The 17884-nt window shown below is 42.0% G+C and overlaps 1 protein-coding gene across 1 annotated transcript in view; it reads right to left on the reverse strand.

The window, feature by feature from the left end:
* The window catches only part of LOC141257813 (pecanex-like protein 2), a 1433759-nt gene that overhangs the window by 488584 nt on the left and 927291 nt on the right, over positions 1–17884 (reverse strand). Inside the window, exon 22 of the mRNA XM_073672817.1 lies at positions 15436–15565. Coding sequence (XP_073528918.1) covers positions 15436–15565 — 130 coding nt within the window. The remainder of the gene's footprint in view (positions 1–15435; positions 15566–17884) is intronic.

The raw sequence follows: 17884 nt of genomic DNA on the forward strand, positions 1-17884 counted from the left end.
TAGCGCACACAGCAACAGCGGTGCCGTCTAACACGCAGCTGCAGCAGTGAGAAAATGGTGGCGACGGGGAAAATGGCTTGGTCTTATAGGGCAAGGACATGTGACATACACTGCCAATGACACATGCCCTTGCTTGTGTGAAAAACAGCAGTTCGCTCCGTGTGTGCGCTGCTGATAGGCTGACAGACTACACCTCCCCACTGCAAATGCGGGAAAGAGAAAAAAAAATGGAGATCTTCATTATTCCTGCAGAGATCCATCCCCTGCCCCTCCCCCCACCCCGCTGTACACTCAAACTGCGTATTAACATTAATTTTCATCATTACTGAGAAAAAATCCAGTTATGATTTTGGTGCACGAACAGTTATCGAACATAACCTCGACCAGCCAAATTTTTTTCAAATCCTTCGTGTTTGCCGAACGGCTCGAACACCGCCCAAAACAGCTCGAATTTGAGATTGGCGAACAGTTTGAGTCGAACAACGCTCATCTCTAGTCATGACATGCACCAAGGTCTTCAGCAGATTCTGGGCTGTCATGGCAACCATCAGCACCCCGAGATCACATCACATATGAATGATGTGCCCCCTGCCGGTGAATGTTAAATGCCACTGTCAGAGATTGATAGCTGCATTTAAAAAGGTTAACAAATGTCCTTCCCCCATAATCTTCTTTCCTGCCAACACTGAAGAAACGCTTACTCATTTATCATCCAAACCACACCTTACCACTAGTGTGTCTGACCCTATCCCATTCCACCTCCTCCCCAAGTTTACCACCTCACATATCCTGGACTTTAGCCATTTCTTCAACTTATCATTAAAGTTTGGTATCTTCCCTTCAGCTTTCAAGCATGCAACAATCACGCCCTTCTTGAAGAAGACATCCCTTGCATCAACCTCTATGTCTAGCTATTGCCCCATATCGCTACTCCCTTTTGCTTCAAATCTCCATGAACAACATATCCAGATTGAATTTTCTCTTCACCTCTTGTCCATCCCACTTTTTGACAACCTACAATCCAGTTTCCATCCCCACCACTCCAATTAAACTGCCCTAACCAAAGTTACAAATGACTTACTAACAGCCAAAGCTAACAAACAATATTCAAGATTCCTTCTCTTATACCTGTCCTCTGCCTTTGACACAGACAACCACTTCCTCTTACTATAGATACTCTCTTCCCTTGACATCAAAGAGCCTGCCCTTTCCTGCATATTCATATACCTCATTAACCGTACATTTAGTATCTCCAATTCCCATACTACTTCCTCATCCTGCTCCCTCTCTTTTGGTGTTCTTTAAGGCTCTGACCTGCGACCCTTTGTCTTCTCCATCCATATATTTGGCCTTGGACAACTCATAAAGTCCCAAGCCTTCCAGTATCACCTATATGCTGATGACATTCAAATCTTGCTCTCTGGCTCAGATGTTACTACTTTGCTGTCCAGAAACCTTGAGTGTCTGTCTGCCATATACTCTTTCTTCTCGACACGCTTCCTAAAATTCAACCCTCCCAACAGAATTATCCATCACAATAAATTACATTATGCTTTCTCTTGTATCACAAGTCTGTGGCTTCAGTATAACTATCGACTCCATTATGTCCTTCAAACCACACATCGAAGCCTTTACCACCTCCTGCCACCTCTAACTCAAAATTTTTTTCAGAATTTGACCTTTTCTCAACCCTGAATCTACTAAAATTTTAATGCATGCCCGCTTCATCGCCCACCTCGACTATAGCAATATCCTCCTCTGTGACCTTCTAACTAGCACTCTTGCACCTCTCCAGCCTGTCCTTAACTATGTTGCACAATGAGTCCACCTTTCCACAGCTACTCCTCTGCCTCTCCTCTTTGCCAATCCTTTCACTGGCTTCTAATTCCCTAACAAATTCAGTTGTTCATAATCTGTCTCCCCTATACACCTCCAAACTAGTCTCTGGATATTTTTGGTTGTCATTAAGATTTCAAAAGTGAAAACACAGTAGTTTGACAATAAATGGCTTCACCCAACCAATAACTGTGAGTGGAGAAAAAGTTTTTTTGTTATCATTCATAGTCTCTGAAACAAGGTCAAAAAAGTTAAAATTCTGCCAGGGTATGTAAACTTTTGAGCATAACTGTATGTAACCCCTTTCAAATATACAACAACCTGGAAATAAGGGTGCTTTAAAAATAAATAATAATGATTATATTACTATGCTGCTTTTTGTGTTTTTTAGGTCTTATGGTTAGCTATTTGATGCATTTGCAATTATTTTTAAATATACCGTAATTAATTTATATTGTTTTTATCTCCCCGATTCCCTTATCCTCCACTCCTTTTCACATATTGTGTTTTTACAATTGTTTAGATTATATACAGTGGTTCATCAAAGTTTGTGAACCCTACAGAATTTTCAATATTTCTGTATCAATTTGATCTAAAACTTCATCAGATTTTACCTAAATATACATAAAAATAATCAAACCAAATAAATTAGTCAAAACTTTGTAATTTTTTAAAAGGGGAAAATGATTCAATGTCACATGTCTGTGAGTGGAAAAAGTACGTGAACCTTTAAGATTAAGGGATAATTTGAAGGTGAAATTAGAGTTTGGTGTTTTCAATCAATGCGAGGATCATCAGTTGTGACTGGGCAACCTGTTTTATGTAAAGAATAGGGATATATCAAAATCTGATCATCACAACGCGTTTGTGGAAAAATAGTATTTTTGAAGACCCTACAAATAGAGTTTTTGATGCTCATCAAGCTGGAAAAAGTTACAAAACAATCACTAAGGAGTTTTGACTCCATCAGTCTATAGTCATACAGACTCTGTAAAGATGGAGGCTATTCAAGACCAGTATTATCCTTCGCAAGAGTCTTCAACCAACAAAGATCACTCCAAGACCAAGGAACCCAAGTTAATCTCTAACCAACTAATGACTTTCTCACAGTGATTAATGTTAACTTCCATGAGTCCACCATCAGGAGGACAATGAACAACAATGGTGTTCATAGCAGAATTGCAAGCAGAAAGCTACTGATCTCCAAAAAATTACTGCCCATAAAAAGTTGGCAAAAGGTTACCTGGACAAGTCAGAAGATTAATGAAACAATGATGGATGGAGCAAAATAGAGTTTTTTCCGTTTAAATGAGAATGCTTTTGGGGAAAGAAAAACACTGCATTAAAATCTCATACCATTTGTGGAACGCCATGGTGGTAATATGGCCTTGTATCAGCAAATTCTAAAGGAAGATTTAAGAACATTTGTTCATGAGATGAATCTCAGGAGAAAGTGGGTCATGCGGCAAAACAACAACCCAAAGAACACAAGTCGCTTTACAAAAGAATGGTTAAAAAATAATAAATGCAGTTCATGGGAGAAAACCCACCAACAGAGTTTAATCTGTGTTTGTACAGAGAATGGGCTACAATTCCTCCATGTGGATGTGCAGGACTAATCAACAATTATCGGAAACATTTAGGTAGAGTTATTGCTGCACAACGTGTTCACACCAGATACAAAAAGCAAAGGTTCACATACTTTAGCTTCTTACAAACCTAATATGATAATTCTCCTTATTTTATAAAATTACAATGTCTAATATTTTTGACTCATTTGCTTGATTTGATTTTCTTTATCTAATTTTAGGACTTGTGTAAAAATTTGATTTAGTTCTAGGTAATTCTTATAATGATATAAACATTTTTATTTTTATAGGGCCAATATATTCCGCAGCAACAATTCAGAGGGTACTTGCACAAACAAGTTAAGACATTACAGAGTAAGGCTATATGTACACGATGCGGATTTGAAGCAGAAATTTCCTGAGCGTTTTTGCCTCTCCCTGGCAGAAAAAACGCATGCTGATTTTACATGCGTTTTTGATGCGTTTTTGATGCATTTTTTACATGCGTTTTTTGAAGAGTTTTTGCACATCAATGAATACTTTTTGGAGCTAAATAAAGTTATTTGGTGGGACATTGCTTAAACCATTGGATTACCATAAGTACTGGGGTGAGTATATTGGTTCATTTACATGATTAAAGAATGTGTCTGTTGTATTTCAAATAAAGTGTTTACACTGTGTCTGTGTGTTTATTTAACTCTTTACTTTACTATAATTAAGTTTGGTCATGAAAAAGTCTGATTAACACCTTTGTCATCACCAAAAAAAGAGCTAGGTGTCAGCTAATCCCATTCGCCCAATCTTCATTAGCATTTCTATTCATGTAATTTATGAGCTGCTAATTTTAGCCTGGGAAGGTGCCATTTGCAAACATGGTCTCTGGCCATAATTAACATCTCACAGCTAGTTCGTTAGCCACTACATCCCCCCGATCAGCACTCAGCAGCGCTTTGGACACAACGTATTTTTGTTGCATCCCAAATGCGGTGTTCTAATGCCGCACTTTTGTTGTGGGTACAAGTGAATCCACCGCATATAATGACACCTCAATCGGTCAAAATCTCCAGTGGAGACTGGCTTGTCCACTACAGAAATTGACATGCTGCGGGTGAGTTTGGGTACATGGCTATGGTCAGGAGCCGCTGCAGGTTTGACGTTGCATGTTTATACAGCGTCAAACCGGCAGCGTTCAGATGTTACAGTATAGTGGATGAGATCTCTAGAAATCCCATGTCCACTATGTGTGCATCAGAGGATGCGAATCACCCGTGGACACTGACATGCGGCGCGTCTTTCAGGACCGCAGCATGTCAAATTCGGTTGCGGAGCCGCTAGCCTCCGCAACAGAAATTTGACCACTAGAAAGTATTAAATGCGGTAAATCCGCATGGTTCAGTGAACACATGTGGATTTACCTGTGTTCAATAGAATGTAACGTTTTGGATGCAGAAAAAATTTGTGTCCAAAGCGCTGCTACGTCTGAATTATGGGCACGGAGCCTAAAATTTTTAAAAAAATGGAGTCACAGCTGTAGAATAAAGCACTGTATATTGACAAGGGTGTAAAATCACCCCTGTCAGTGTACATTGCTGTGCAGGAGGTCACTGGAGTTCATCAGCTCATCAGCCCCGGTGAACTTACCACCCTGGGAACATTCTTGCGAATGTTCCCAGAGTCAGGTGAGCACCAGCTGACGTCACTGATCAGCTGATGGTCATGTGTCCATCAGCTGATCGCTGACATCACCGATCAGCTGATGGTCGCGTGACCATCAGCTGATCGGTGACACCAGTGATCAGCTGATCGGTCACGTGACCAATCAGCTGGTGCTCACCTGACTCTGGGAACATTCGCAAGTATACTGTGCTTACAGGAACCGCTCCCCGCAGTGTGCCGCTGGTCGCCGGGCTGAAGACATCGCCGTCGGGGACCAGGAGGACACCGGGGGCCGCCGGACAGGTGAGTATAGAGGTTTATTTTTTTATTTTAACTTTTTTTTTATTTTTTTACAGTGGGCACTCGGGCTGCGAAGAGTAGACTACTGCTCCTCCCATCCATGCCACTCTCGCTGTTATCATCCAGAGCGGCGGTCGGAAGAGAGGAGTAATCGCCTCATCTCCCAAACTGGGTACCACCCGCAGCACATTTCTGGCACGAATTCGCGCCCATTGACTTTCACTGAAACGCAGAAAATCCGCAGGTATAGATATTATACCTGCGGGTTTGCTGTGATTCAATGCAAGTCAATGGGCGCAAATTCGCGTCAGAAACGCCCAAACAATGGTAATGCTGCATTTTTTTGCCGCAATGGTAATCTGGAGCGGAAATATCCGCATCATGTGCACAGCACATTCGGATTACCATTGTTATATATGCAGACCTATTAACAAGCGGTTTTAATGCGTTTCCGCGGCGGAAAAACAGCTGCAGAAACGCATTAAAACCGCATCGTGTGCACATGTGGTTCAATGCATATTAAGAAGAGTGTGGACCCTGCTCGCAAACTTACTATCTATGGGGAAAAAGGGAAAAGGGATAACACCTGAAAACTGCCTTGTATCTCCATGCAATGCTCTGCAGCCTATCAATTTCTGGTATAGATTTTTCACTGCTTGTGTGATCTGTCCTGAAAACTGCCTTGTATCTCCATACAATGCTCTGCAGCCTATCAATTTCTGGTATATATTTTTCACTGCTTGTGTGATCTGTCCTGAAAACTGCCTTGTATCTCCATGCAATGCTCTGCAGCCTATCAATTTCTGGTATATATTTTTTCACTCCTCTACCTTTTTTATTCCATGATACTTAAAGGTCATCACACTTACTTTAAGAGTTTATGATCCATGCCGAGTTTGCTAGTCTGTTTTTTTTTTTTTTTTCCCCCTGCACTTTATGGTCTCCTGTTGTCTTTTAAGCTAGTGATTGATTGTTAATGAGTTAAATCTGTGCAGATTTAAGCAGATACGTCCCTATATATTGAGACTTAGTTAAGGGGCAGCATTTATGCGGGGGCATTTATGCATATAGCATTTATGCATACTTTATCGAAGTGCCATAATTTAGCAAAGTGCCCTGGCAGTTAGAAAATGGCAGTTGGACAGGGCAGGAGACAGGTAAGACATGCAAGACAAACCAACAAACTTGCTTCCAGGTCATCTTTTTGGCAAACAGTATTCACCATTTGTATCTGTGCCATTTATTTTCTGGTTGCTACAATCATCCACATTCACCGTTCTCCCACAAATGCGGCACACTTCATCCATATTAATCCCTCACTCCTCTCTTCTCCTATGTACAGTTGTCATGCTCTCTTCACAATGTTATACCACGCAGATCCATTCATTCCCACCATACAACGCAGGAAACGCTCTCACAAATCACTCAATCATCTGCTCACTCTCTGTATCTTCCTTCTATTAGTCGCAGGTGATATTTCTCCCAACCCAGGACCCTCCAGTAATAATAACACTAACTATTTCCCTGTTACATTCAGAAACCCTGCTAATCTCATTAATATTCCCTGCATATCTTCTGTCTCATTCAACTGTGCCCTTTGGAATGCACGCTCAGCTTGTAATAAACTCTCTTACATCCATGACTTTTTCCTCTCTAATTCCCTCAACCTTCTGGCTCTCACTGAAACCTGGATCCAGCAGTCGGACACCACCACCGCTGCAGCTCTCTCCTATGGTGGCCTACATTTCTCTCATACCCCGCGACCTGACAACAGATCAGGTGGAGGTGTTGGTCTGCTTCTTTCAACAAAATGTACTTTTCAGGTTATCCCCCCTGTACCCTCCCTTATCTTCCGGTCCTTTGAGACCCACACAGTCAGACTCTACCGGCCCTTCTCCCTGCGAGTGGCGGTTGTCTATCGCCCCCCAGGTCACCCCCGTCAATTCCTGGATCACTTTGCTGCCTGGCTTACAAATTTTCTATCCTACGACATCCCCACGATAATCATGGGAGACTTTAACATCCCAATTGGCGATCCTCTTTCCCCATCTGCCACGCATCTTTTATCATTAACCTCCTCCTTCGGCCTTTCACAGCTTGCTAATTCTCCTACACATGAGGACGGGAACACATTGGACCTGATCTTCTCCCGGCTTTGCTCAGTACATGACTTTACTAACTCTCCCCTTCCACTCTCTGACCATAATCTTCTTTCATTCCCTGTCAAGAACTGTGACTCTACTCAAGACACTCCCACCGTCCACACTTATAGAAATTTACGCGCCATTAACACCCAGAAATTTCTAAAAAGGTTGCAATCATCATTGGCCCCAATTTCCTCCCTCTCATGTCCCGACTCTGCATTGAAGCATTATAACAAAATAATGCTATGCGCCCTGGATGAAGCCGCACCTCCTACACAAAGAACAATTCGGCATAGACGGCGACAACCCTGGCACACGCCTCAAACACGTCTTCTCCAGAGGTACTCCAGGTGCGCTGAACGGCTGTGGAGAAAATCAAATCTGCCCGAAGATTTCCTCCACTATAAATTTATGCTGAAAACATATAACTCTGCCCTTCACCTCTCCAAACAAACCTACTTTAACAACCTCATCATCTCACTTTCCAATAATCCTAAACGACTCTTTGACACGTTTCATTCTCTCCTCAATCAAACAGCACAGGCCCCGACCACCGACCTCAGCGCTGACGATCTGGCTAACTATTTCAAAGAAAAAATTGACCATATCCGACAGGAAATTTTCTCCCAATCCCCAAATGTTATGTATGCTCCCCCCCCGCCACATTGTATCTTGCTCATTTTCTGACTTCGAACCAGTCACGGAAGATGAAGTGATCAGGCTCCTTGCATCTTCTCGCCCTACCACCTGCACCAGCGACCCTATTCCCTCACATCTCCTTCAGTCCCTTGCTCCAGCTGTCACCTCTCACCTAACTAAAATTTTCAACCTTTCCCTCTCATCTGGTATCTTTCCCTCTTCTTTTAAACACGCCAGCATACAACCATTACTTAAAAAACCATCCCTCGACCAGAACTGCACGGCCAACTACAGACCTGTTTCCAATCTTCCCTTTATCTCTAAACTCCTGGAACGCCTGGTCCTCTCCCGTCTAATCCGCTATCTCTCAGACAACTCTCTTCTTGACCCTTTACAATCTGGTTTCCGCTCTTTACATTCTACTGAAACTGCCCTCACTAAAGTCTCTAATGATCTACTAACAGCTAAATCTAATGGTCACTACTCCCTGCTGATTCTCCTGGATCTCTCTGCAGCATTCGACACTGTGGATCATCAGCTCCTCCTCACTATGCTCCGCACTATTGGCCTCAAGGACACGGTTCTCTCCTGGTTCTCCTCTTATCTCTCTGACCGCTCCTTCTCTGTGTCTTTTGCCGGCTCCTCCTCCTCCCTACTTCCTCTTACTGTCGGGGTTCCTCAAGGATCAGTCCTAGGCCCCCTTCTTTTCTCCTTATACACCGCTCCTATTGGACAAACAATCAGTAGATTCGGTTTTCAGTACCATCTCTATGCTGATGACACCCAATTATACACCTCTGCTCCGGACATCACCCCTGCATTACTACAAAAGACCAGTGATTGTCTTTCTGCTGTGTCTAACATTATGTCCTCCCTCTACCTAAAACTGAATCTGTCAAAAACTGAACTACTCGTCTTTCCTCCCTCCATTAATCTACCTGTGCCCGATATTGCCATCTCCGTTTGTGGCTCAACCATTACTCCCCAGCTACAAGCCCGCTGTCTTGGGGTCATTTTTGATTCAGATCTTTCTTTCACTCCTCACATCAAATCACTCGCTCGTTCATGTCATCTACACCTCAAAAACATCTCAAGAATCAGGACTTTTCTCACCTTTGACTCGGCAAAAACTCTTACTGTCGCTCTTATTCATTCTCGTCTTGACTATTGCAACGCTCTACTAATTGGTCTCCCTCTTACTAAACTCTCCCCTCTCCAATCCGTCCTGAACGCAGCAGCCAGGATCATATTCCTCGCCAACCGCTACTCAGATGCCTCTTCCCTGTGCCAGTCATTGCATTGGTTGCCCATCCAATATAGAGTTTGTTTTAAACTTATCACGCTTACCCACAAAGCGCTCCATGCTTCAGTACCCCCCTACATCTCCTCCCTTGTCTCAGTCTACCACCCTACACGTGCCCTCCGTTCTGCAAATGACTTGAAACTAAAATCCTCCATAATCCGAACTTCCCACTCCCGTCTCCAAGATTTCTCGCGTGCTGTGCCAATTCTCTGGAATGCACTGCCCAGGACAGTTCGATTAATTCCCAATACCCACAGTTTCAAGCGAACCCTAAAAACACATTTCTTTAGACTGGCGTATCACCTAAACACACTCTGTCCATCCCAGCTTTCCCCCATATTAAAATCTTCTTCAACTTCGGGTTCAAACCAACCATGCACATAATAGCCTCTGTCAGGACTGTACACATACTGGCTGGCGACCAGTCCATGTATTATTATTTATCCTATTCAGTATATCAAGGCTGCATTATACAATATATGTACTTTTTACCTTTTGTGTCTCCCCCACTTCCTCATAGACTGTAAGCTCGCGAGCAGGGCCCTCACTCCTTTCGATATGAGATATGCTTATTCTGTATTGTCTGTATAAGTCCCCCCTAAAATTTGTAAAGTGCTGCGGAATATGTTGGCGCTATAAAAATAAACTATTATTATTATTATTATATAACACAAAAGGTAAAAATAAAGTGTTTGTCTTGTAAGGTCAGCAATCAGTATAATAATTAGGGGCATTCAAATAACGTAACACTGCAGTGTATAGAGAGGAGGGAGCCTAGTATTGAACCCTGAGGAACCCCGACAGTAAGGGGAAGAGGAGGGGAAGAAGAGCTGGCAAATAATAGACTGAATGAGTGATCTGAGAGGTAGGAGGAGAACCAAGAGAGAATGATGTCCTAGAAGCCAACAGAGGGGAGCACAGTGAGGAGGAACTGTTGTTCCACAGAGATCAAGGAGAATCAGGAGGGGGTAGTGGCAATTAGATATACAGTCCCTTGAAAAAGTATTCATACTCCATGGACTTTTTCACATTTTCATGTTATACCTACAAACTTAAATGTATTTTATTGGGGTTTTATGTGATTTACCAACACAGAGTAGCAAGTATTTGTGAAGTGTAGAGGAAATGATACATGTTTTTCTAATTATTTAAAAAATATAAATCTGAAAATTGTGACATGCATTTGTATTCAGCCCCCCTGAATGAATACTTTGTAGGACCACCTTTCGGTGCAATTACTGCAGCAAGTCTTTTGGGGTATATCTCTACCAGCTTTGCACATCTAGAGACTGAAAATGTTGCCCATTCTTCTTTGGAAAATAGCTCTAGCTCAGCGAGTTTGGATGGAGAGTGTGGGGATACTTTTCTTCACTAAGGACATGAAAGCTGGTAAGAGTTGAAGGGAAGATGGATGGAGCTAAATACAAGGCAATCCTGGCGGAAAACCTGTTAGAGGCTGCAAAAGACTTGAGACTTAGGTGCAAGTTCACCTTCCAGTGGGTCAATGACCCCAAATAAACATACTCCCAGAGCTACAATGGAATGGTTTAGATCAAAGCATATTTATGTTTGAATGACAGACAGAGATCTCATTCTGCGCATGCACTGACATCTAGTGTAATTTTACTGAAGCCCACTTTGAGGTCAATGTGCGCAGAGGGGACTCCGCTCCTGCCTCGTACTGCCGGGACACCCCCTCCTCCTAGCCTATGGCCTGCAGCATTGCGCAACTCCTGCTGTCAAATGACGCAAATGTGACCCTGCTCCTGCCTCCTGTGACCTCTCTCCACCGACGCCAAACCCCGGTAAGCTACATTCAGTCTGTAAGACGCACCTGTGACCCTGACATGCCTGATCCTAATGACAGGTTAAAAATTCTTTTTTTTCCAATTTTCCTTAAACTTGGGGTGCGTCTTATGGTCCGGTGCATTTTTTAGTCCGAAAAATATGGTAATTGAATTTTAATTCCTGGATGTTTTTTTCAGATTTCTCAATTGTCCATATCAACCTTTCTCTTGATCAGACCTCCCACCTTTTACTGGCTGTTTTTTTTTTCTCCTTTTTCTCCTACCCTTCTTCTAGCTTCCTCTCCTCTCAATTTTCATGTTAATTTTGTTTGGTTCCTCCACACTTTTTAGTTCCTGCATAACCTCCCCATATCCATCTTCCCCTAGCTCCTTTGTCTTCCCTAATATCCAAGCCAATCCTATTTGGCTCTCATACATCTCCACTCTTCTTACAGCATGCCCTATCCCCTTCCCCATACCCTCTCTTCTTTTACAATCCCACGCCCCCTACAGTCCCACTATGCCAGCCACAACTCTTTCCAATCGGATTAACGCCTATGTCTTCCTCTATTCTTGCTTGCTCCACTCCCTATGGTTTTAAAACTTTTCTCTTTATGCTTCTCTTTACTGTCATTATCATATCAATTTAAATATAAAATTTGTGTTTTTCTGTGTTTTTTTTATTACACTTAATGCCTACCTCTATTTTGTTAATTAGGTCAAAAGGCAGCACATTATGAGCCTTTTTCCTATTTATATCACATGCATGAAAATTTTTACTGTAATTGATCTGATGAAAATATGAATTCAGTATCAAAACACATAGCCTGAATAGCTCACCAATAGATGAACCTTGACAACATCTTCTATTCTTGGGACAGTCATTATCACCAGTGCCCTTGTCTTTTATTTTCTATAAAGTTGTGTGTCATGCAGTGTTGTTTGACCATCATAATTCAGACCTGAATTATACAAGTCTTTACCAAGGTTGTGCCTGTAATTGCACATCCTGGAAGGTAAGTGCATCCTGCACTAATCTACTTCTGTCGCCATCTTGCATTTTATTGCACTAAGGTGTGCCATGGCTCTTTTTTATCTTTGGCAACAGCCAGGGCTGCCACCAGTAGTTTCAGGGCCCCATACTGGCAACATTTTTGGGCCCCCTTGAAACTCTGCCCAGGGTCCGCTTCCACCCCTCAAACCTTCCACAGTCCCACCACCCACTCTGGGAAAAACTCCACTACTGCACCACGTCCTCACCAATCACACATTAACAGTTCCCATCGAACACCATATCACATACATAGCCATCAGCTTTTGTTTTGGACAATAAGCCTGCCGCCACGACATTGTAGAATCTTTTGGCAGGGCTCTACTCTACTCTAACCTATTAAAAATTTGTTAAAATATCCAATACTTTGTTTAGGTATATTTGTATTTATTTTTCTTTAAGGGAATGTGTCACATACATTTTTTAAAATGACCAATTATACCACATACAAGGGACAAATACCGTCATTCCATGGCCGGACTACATATTACCACCACATAGTGACCGAATAATACCACATACAAGTAACAAATATCGTCACACCACGACCAGACCACACATTACCACCAAATAATGACAGAATAATACCACATACAAGGAATCACCAGTGACATTATACACAGGAGCTCTGAATATACTATATACAGGGTGGGCCATTTATATGGATACACCTAAATTAAATGGGAATGGTTGGTGATATCAACTTCCTGTTTGTGGCACATTACTATATGGGAGGGGGAAAACTTTTCCAGATGGGTGGTGACCATGGGGGCCATTTTGAAGTTGGCCATTTTGGATCCAACTTTATTTTTTTCAATGAGAAGAGGGTCATGTGACACATCAAACTTATTGAGAATTTCATAAGAAAAACAATGGTGTGCTTGGTTTTAACGTAACTTTATTCTTTCATGAGTTTTTTACAAGTTTATGACCACTTATAAAATGTGTTCAAAGTGCTGCCCATTGTGTTGGATTGTCAATGCAACCCTCTTCTCCCACTCTTGACACACTGATAGCAACACCGCAGAAGAAATGCTAGCACCGGCTTCCAGTAACCGTTGTTTCAGATTCTGCACATCTCGTATCTTCACAGCATAGACAATTGCCTTCAGATGACTCCAAAGATAAAAGTCTAAGGGGGTCAGATCGGGAGACCTTGGTGGCCATTCAACTGGCCCACGACGACCAATCCACTTTCCAGGAAACTGTTCATGTAGGAATGCTCGGACCTGACACCCATAATGTGGTGTTGCACCATCTGTCTCTAGGACCCAGTGGTTACCTTCCTCTGGCTAATTAACACCTTGGCCTGGGTGTTTAAATACCTGCTGTGTTCCAGAGGGATGTGCCGGCAATGTTCATTACTCCTTGTGAAGGCTTTAGCAAGAGCAGTACTTCTTCCTCTCTGAGGACATGTGCGCATTTGTCTGAAGTCAGCTAAAGCTAAGCAATTTCCCACTGTTTGCCCTCCCTTGTTGTCTTTAGTGTTCAATGGGGATCGACTAGTGCTCCTCTCCTCCCTTCCCTAGCCTTAGCCAAACGCCAGGGAAAGACAGGGCAAGGAACGCGTGCGGTGTTTGGTTAAGAGCCGATATAGGGACGTTAGGGTTAGACAGGGTGATATTCTATCAGCCAGGAGGTCCCCACTTCCCCCTTTCCCTAGAGTCTGGGCTTCCTTTCCCTCTTCCCTTTGTATTGCACTAAGTCTTTCCCACACCTTGCGTGACAGCAGTATATTGCAATGTATTATAAGAGGCATGGACTGATAGTGTTATGTCCCTGTCCTACCACTTTCCAAAGCGTTAATGCAACCTAACAGTTCAGTTCTGGGAATCGGTTCATAGAAAAGATGCATTAGAGATGCAGAATTACATTTATTTAGTCTTGAGAAGGGACACCTAAGTGGGATATGATTAATATCTTCAAGTACATTAATGTTGCATACAAAAAAATATTGTTAAAAGCTGTTTCATGTAAAACCCTCGTCCATTTGATTAACACTCAGGATCATGAGGGAAAAATGTTCTCTTTTCAGGTTGTTTGGTTCGTGCATTATGGTTGTACATATACCCAAGTCTTTTTATCATCTCCCATCTTTTGGGTAATCTTGACAGACATATGTCTTTTTTCAACTCTACTGACTATGGAAGTAAATTAATGCTGTTTTAACCCGATCTCGATACACGCTGCATGTCCGGTGCAGGCGTATGTAACGGGCTCAGGAACTGAGTCTGCTCTATGTATGGAAAATGCCAACTTTGTTATACAGCTATCATTTTATTTATTTTATTTTAATTTTTTAGTACCATCAAATTTCACAGCACTTTCCAGACATCAGCATCTGCTTGTAACAGCTAGCTCCTGTCACTGCTATTTAACCATCTAGATACTCATTTCAATCGCTGACAGTGGCATTTAGATTGTCTTGTTCCTATTTTCCAACCTCCCTTTGATGAGGGTGACAATGGTTTGCCATCATACTGATAGATGCTGAAGGCCTTCATCACTGCTATCTTGATCCTTCTATGGAGCTGATAATTATTAGTCTGACTGTCTGCCATATTACAGCTACCATTTTCCTTAGTTGATATTATTGGTCAGCTTTTTAGTATTCCCACTATAAATCTGTAAGGGCTCCTTCAGACGTCCATGATAAAAATATGATAGAATGTGATAGAAATATATGAAGCTGTCACGCTCAGGGTCAGAAGATGCGCGGCCAGTCCGTGCATTTCAATTTGACATGGGACCGATTATCACAGATGTCGGAAGGAGCCCTAATATTTATCACCTACCGAGAAAAAAATACCATCTCTTCAAGACTAAGTAATGTTTAACCATTTCTTTTAATTTCATGTCATCAGCCTATGTGGATCTAATGTAGATGAACTCTCCAGCCTCAGATCTAATGCAAGCATTCTTTATTTATGTTACTCGCTTATATAGCGTCATCAATTTCCATCATCACTGTGACAATTGGGACTTACAATTTAAATTCCCTACCAATATACCTTTGGATTATTGTCGGAAACCCACACAAACACAAGGAGAACCTACAAACTCCTCGGTGGGATTTGAACACAGGACACCAGAGCTGCAAAGCTACAGTGCATTCTTTCTCATTCACTATAATACAGCTTTATACACTTACCAGTTAATTTCCTCCCAAAACTTTATTGGTCTTGTGTATGATGCAATGAAAATAACACTTCCAAGAAAAGGACTCAGGGGACTGGATAACATTGACGTTGCAAATGTTTGGAATAAAAGCAGTCCTGAATCTGATTGAATTGTGTGTTAAGTTTTATTGTGCGTAAAGGATTATTCTAATCAATTTCTGTTTTGGCTCCAGGTGGTCGGTATTCTGGAAACAACTGAGCTAATTGCACTACACTGTTTTTGTAGCTGTAATGCCTCATTCAGACATCTGATTTTTGTGTACAAGTGCTATGACAGTGACTGACAAGTCTCTCCCTATACCTGTATATACCTGACTGACAAGTCTCTCCCTATACCTCTGCCCTGTATAGGCAGAGACTTATCCGTCATTGTCCTCAGGCAAGGAGAAGCCAACGGGGAGTCGCCTGCAAGACTAGTATACAGTCTGGCTCGATCTCCAGCAGCTATTAACCCCTTCACAACATCCGCTGTATATGTACGGTACCACTGGAGGTGGGTTCCCGCAAACCACAGTACATGTATGACCAGACTAAACACCCATCGGTGCTAACGCTGATCACGGGCGTGTAACCCCTCTGGTGCCGCTGTCAATAATGACAGCGACATCGATTGGCATAGCAGTGGGAGGGAGCTCCCTTTCTGCTCCGATCGACACAATTGTGCGATTGTGCTGATGGTCTCCATGGTGACCCCAGGTTGAAGGATGGCCGTGGAGTAACCCAGGTACACTTGTCTGTAAGTTCCTGTCCAGAGTAAGAGCTGACATGTCTCCCCCCCCTTGTCTGAAATGCACTGAGCTAATACCCTGCAATGCAAAATCTTTGCAGAGTATCAGATCAGGGATCAGGGCAGGCAAAGTTGATGCTCCATCCTGGGACAAGGTAAAAAAAGTAAATATAAAGTTTAAGGGTATAAAAATTAAAAATTTGAAATTGCAAAATTTTTGCCAAATTTCCGATATTTTCACAAATAAATGCAAAAAATAATTACCTAAATTTATCACTACCATAAAGTACAATGTGTCACTGAAAAAATCAATCTCGGAATCATTGGGATACGATGAAGCGTTCCAGAGTTATTACCTCATAATGAGGTATACTGGTCAGAATTGGAAAATTTGGCCTGTTCAGGAAGGTGAAACATACATGGCTGTGATCGTATAGCCAGTGACTGATACATGCTACCCACGGTTTGGGCAGCATGTATCACTTGTCAGGTTCCCTTTAAAGCTACAAAATTGGTTAATGGTGCTGCTTCTGCACCACAATTTTGCAGCAGAATATTGTACAGTACATTTAGATAATGTGTTCAAAACCGCATCAAAATTTAGTAGAAACAAATCAGTGAGAAAAAAGCTAGCATGCTTTGGATTTTTACTTCCTCAGCATGCTCATTATCGTCTGCAAAATCCTACCATAATGAAATAAATAACAGCAAGGCAGTGTGCCCACAATGAGTTGTTGGTGAGTTTTTGATGCTGTGTAATGTTGCAGTGTCAAAAAAAGTGCAGCAAAGTGCATGGGATATATAAAAATCTCATGCCCACTGTGCTTTATTTCTAACTAAGTGAAAACTGAACTAAGGTGTATGTTTCAAGTCAGTTTCTCTTGCGGATACTTTGAGTTTTATGTGCAGATTTTCCCCATAGACTTGCATTAGATGTGGAAAATCCACAGGTAAAATACGCACATGCATTTTTAGTGCATTTCTGCTGTGGAAACGGATATAAAACGCAGTTAATCCACACATGAAAGTATCAATAAAGCTTTGTCAAAGCCAAAAACCAGGAAGAATAAAAAAGCAGAAGAGATCATCAAAGAAAGACGAATAGCAAAAGCAAAAGGTAATAAGTAGGACGCAGGCAACATCAGTAAAAGACTAAACAGAGCCATTCGAGCAGACAAAGAACTTTATTACCAAAAGATATGTACAGAGAAAGAAAGTGAACATCTGAAGGGCAAAACCAGAAAGGCATACCAAAAGATCAAAGAGATGCGACGAAAGTTTCAATCAAGAGTGGGAATGTTGAAAGACGCCAACGGGAACAAACTAACTGAGCCAGAACAGATCAAGGAAAACTGGAAAGAATACATGGAACACTTCTACGAGACACAAGTCAGTGATACGGGAAGAAACTGAGACTGAAAATGATAGTGAAACGAACATCTTGAAAAACGAAGTCGTTGCAGCAACAGAGCTTCTGTCAAAAAATAATGCGCCTGGATGTGACAATATTCCAACAAACCTAATAAAGTCTTCTGAAGCAGCAGCTGATGCCATCACACTGCTGTATCAAAAGATATGGACAACTGGTAGATGGCCGAAGGAATGGAAAAGATCCCTGTTTTTTACTACTCAAAAAAAGGGAAATGCTACCGACTATGGAAACTTTCGGACTATTGCACTCATACCTCATGCCA

This window comes from Phyllobates terribilis, unplaced genomic scaffold, assembly GCF_046119375.1.
Source record: "Phyllobates terribilis strain yellow unplaced genomic scaffold, ASM4611937v1 Scaffold_3__8_contigs__length_932513732, whole genome shotgun sequence".
In the NCBI taxonomy this organism is placed as follows: domain Eukaryota; kingdom Metazoa; phylum Chordata; class Amphibia; order Anura; family Dendrobatidae; genus Phyllobates; species Phyllobates terribilis.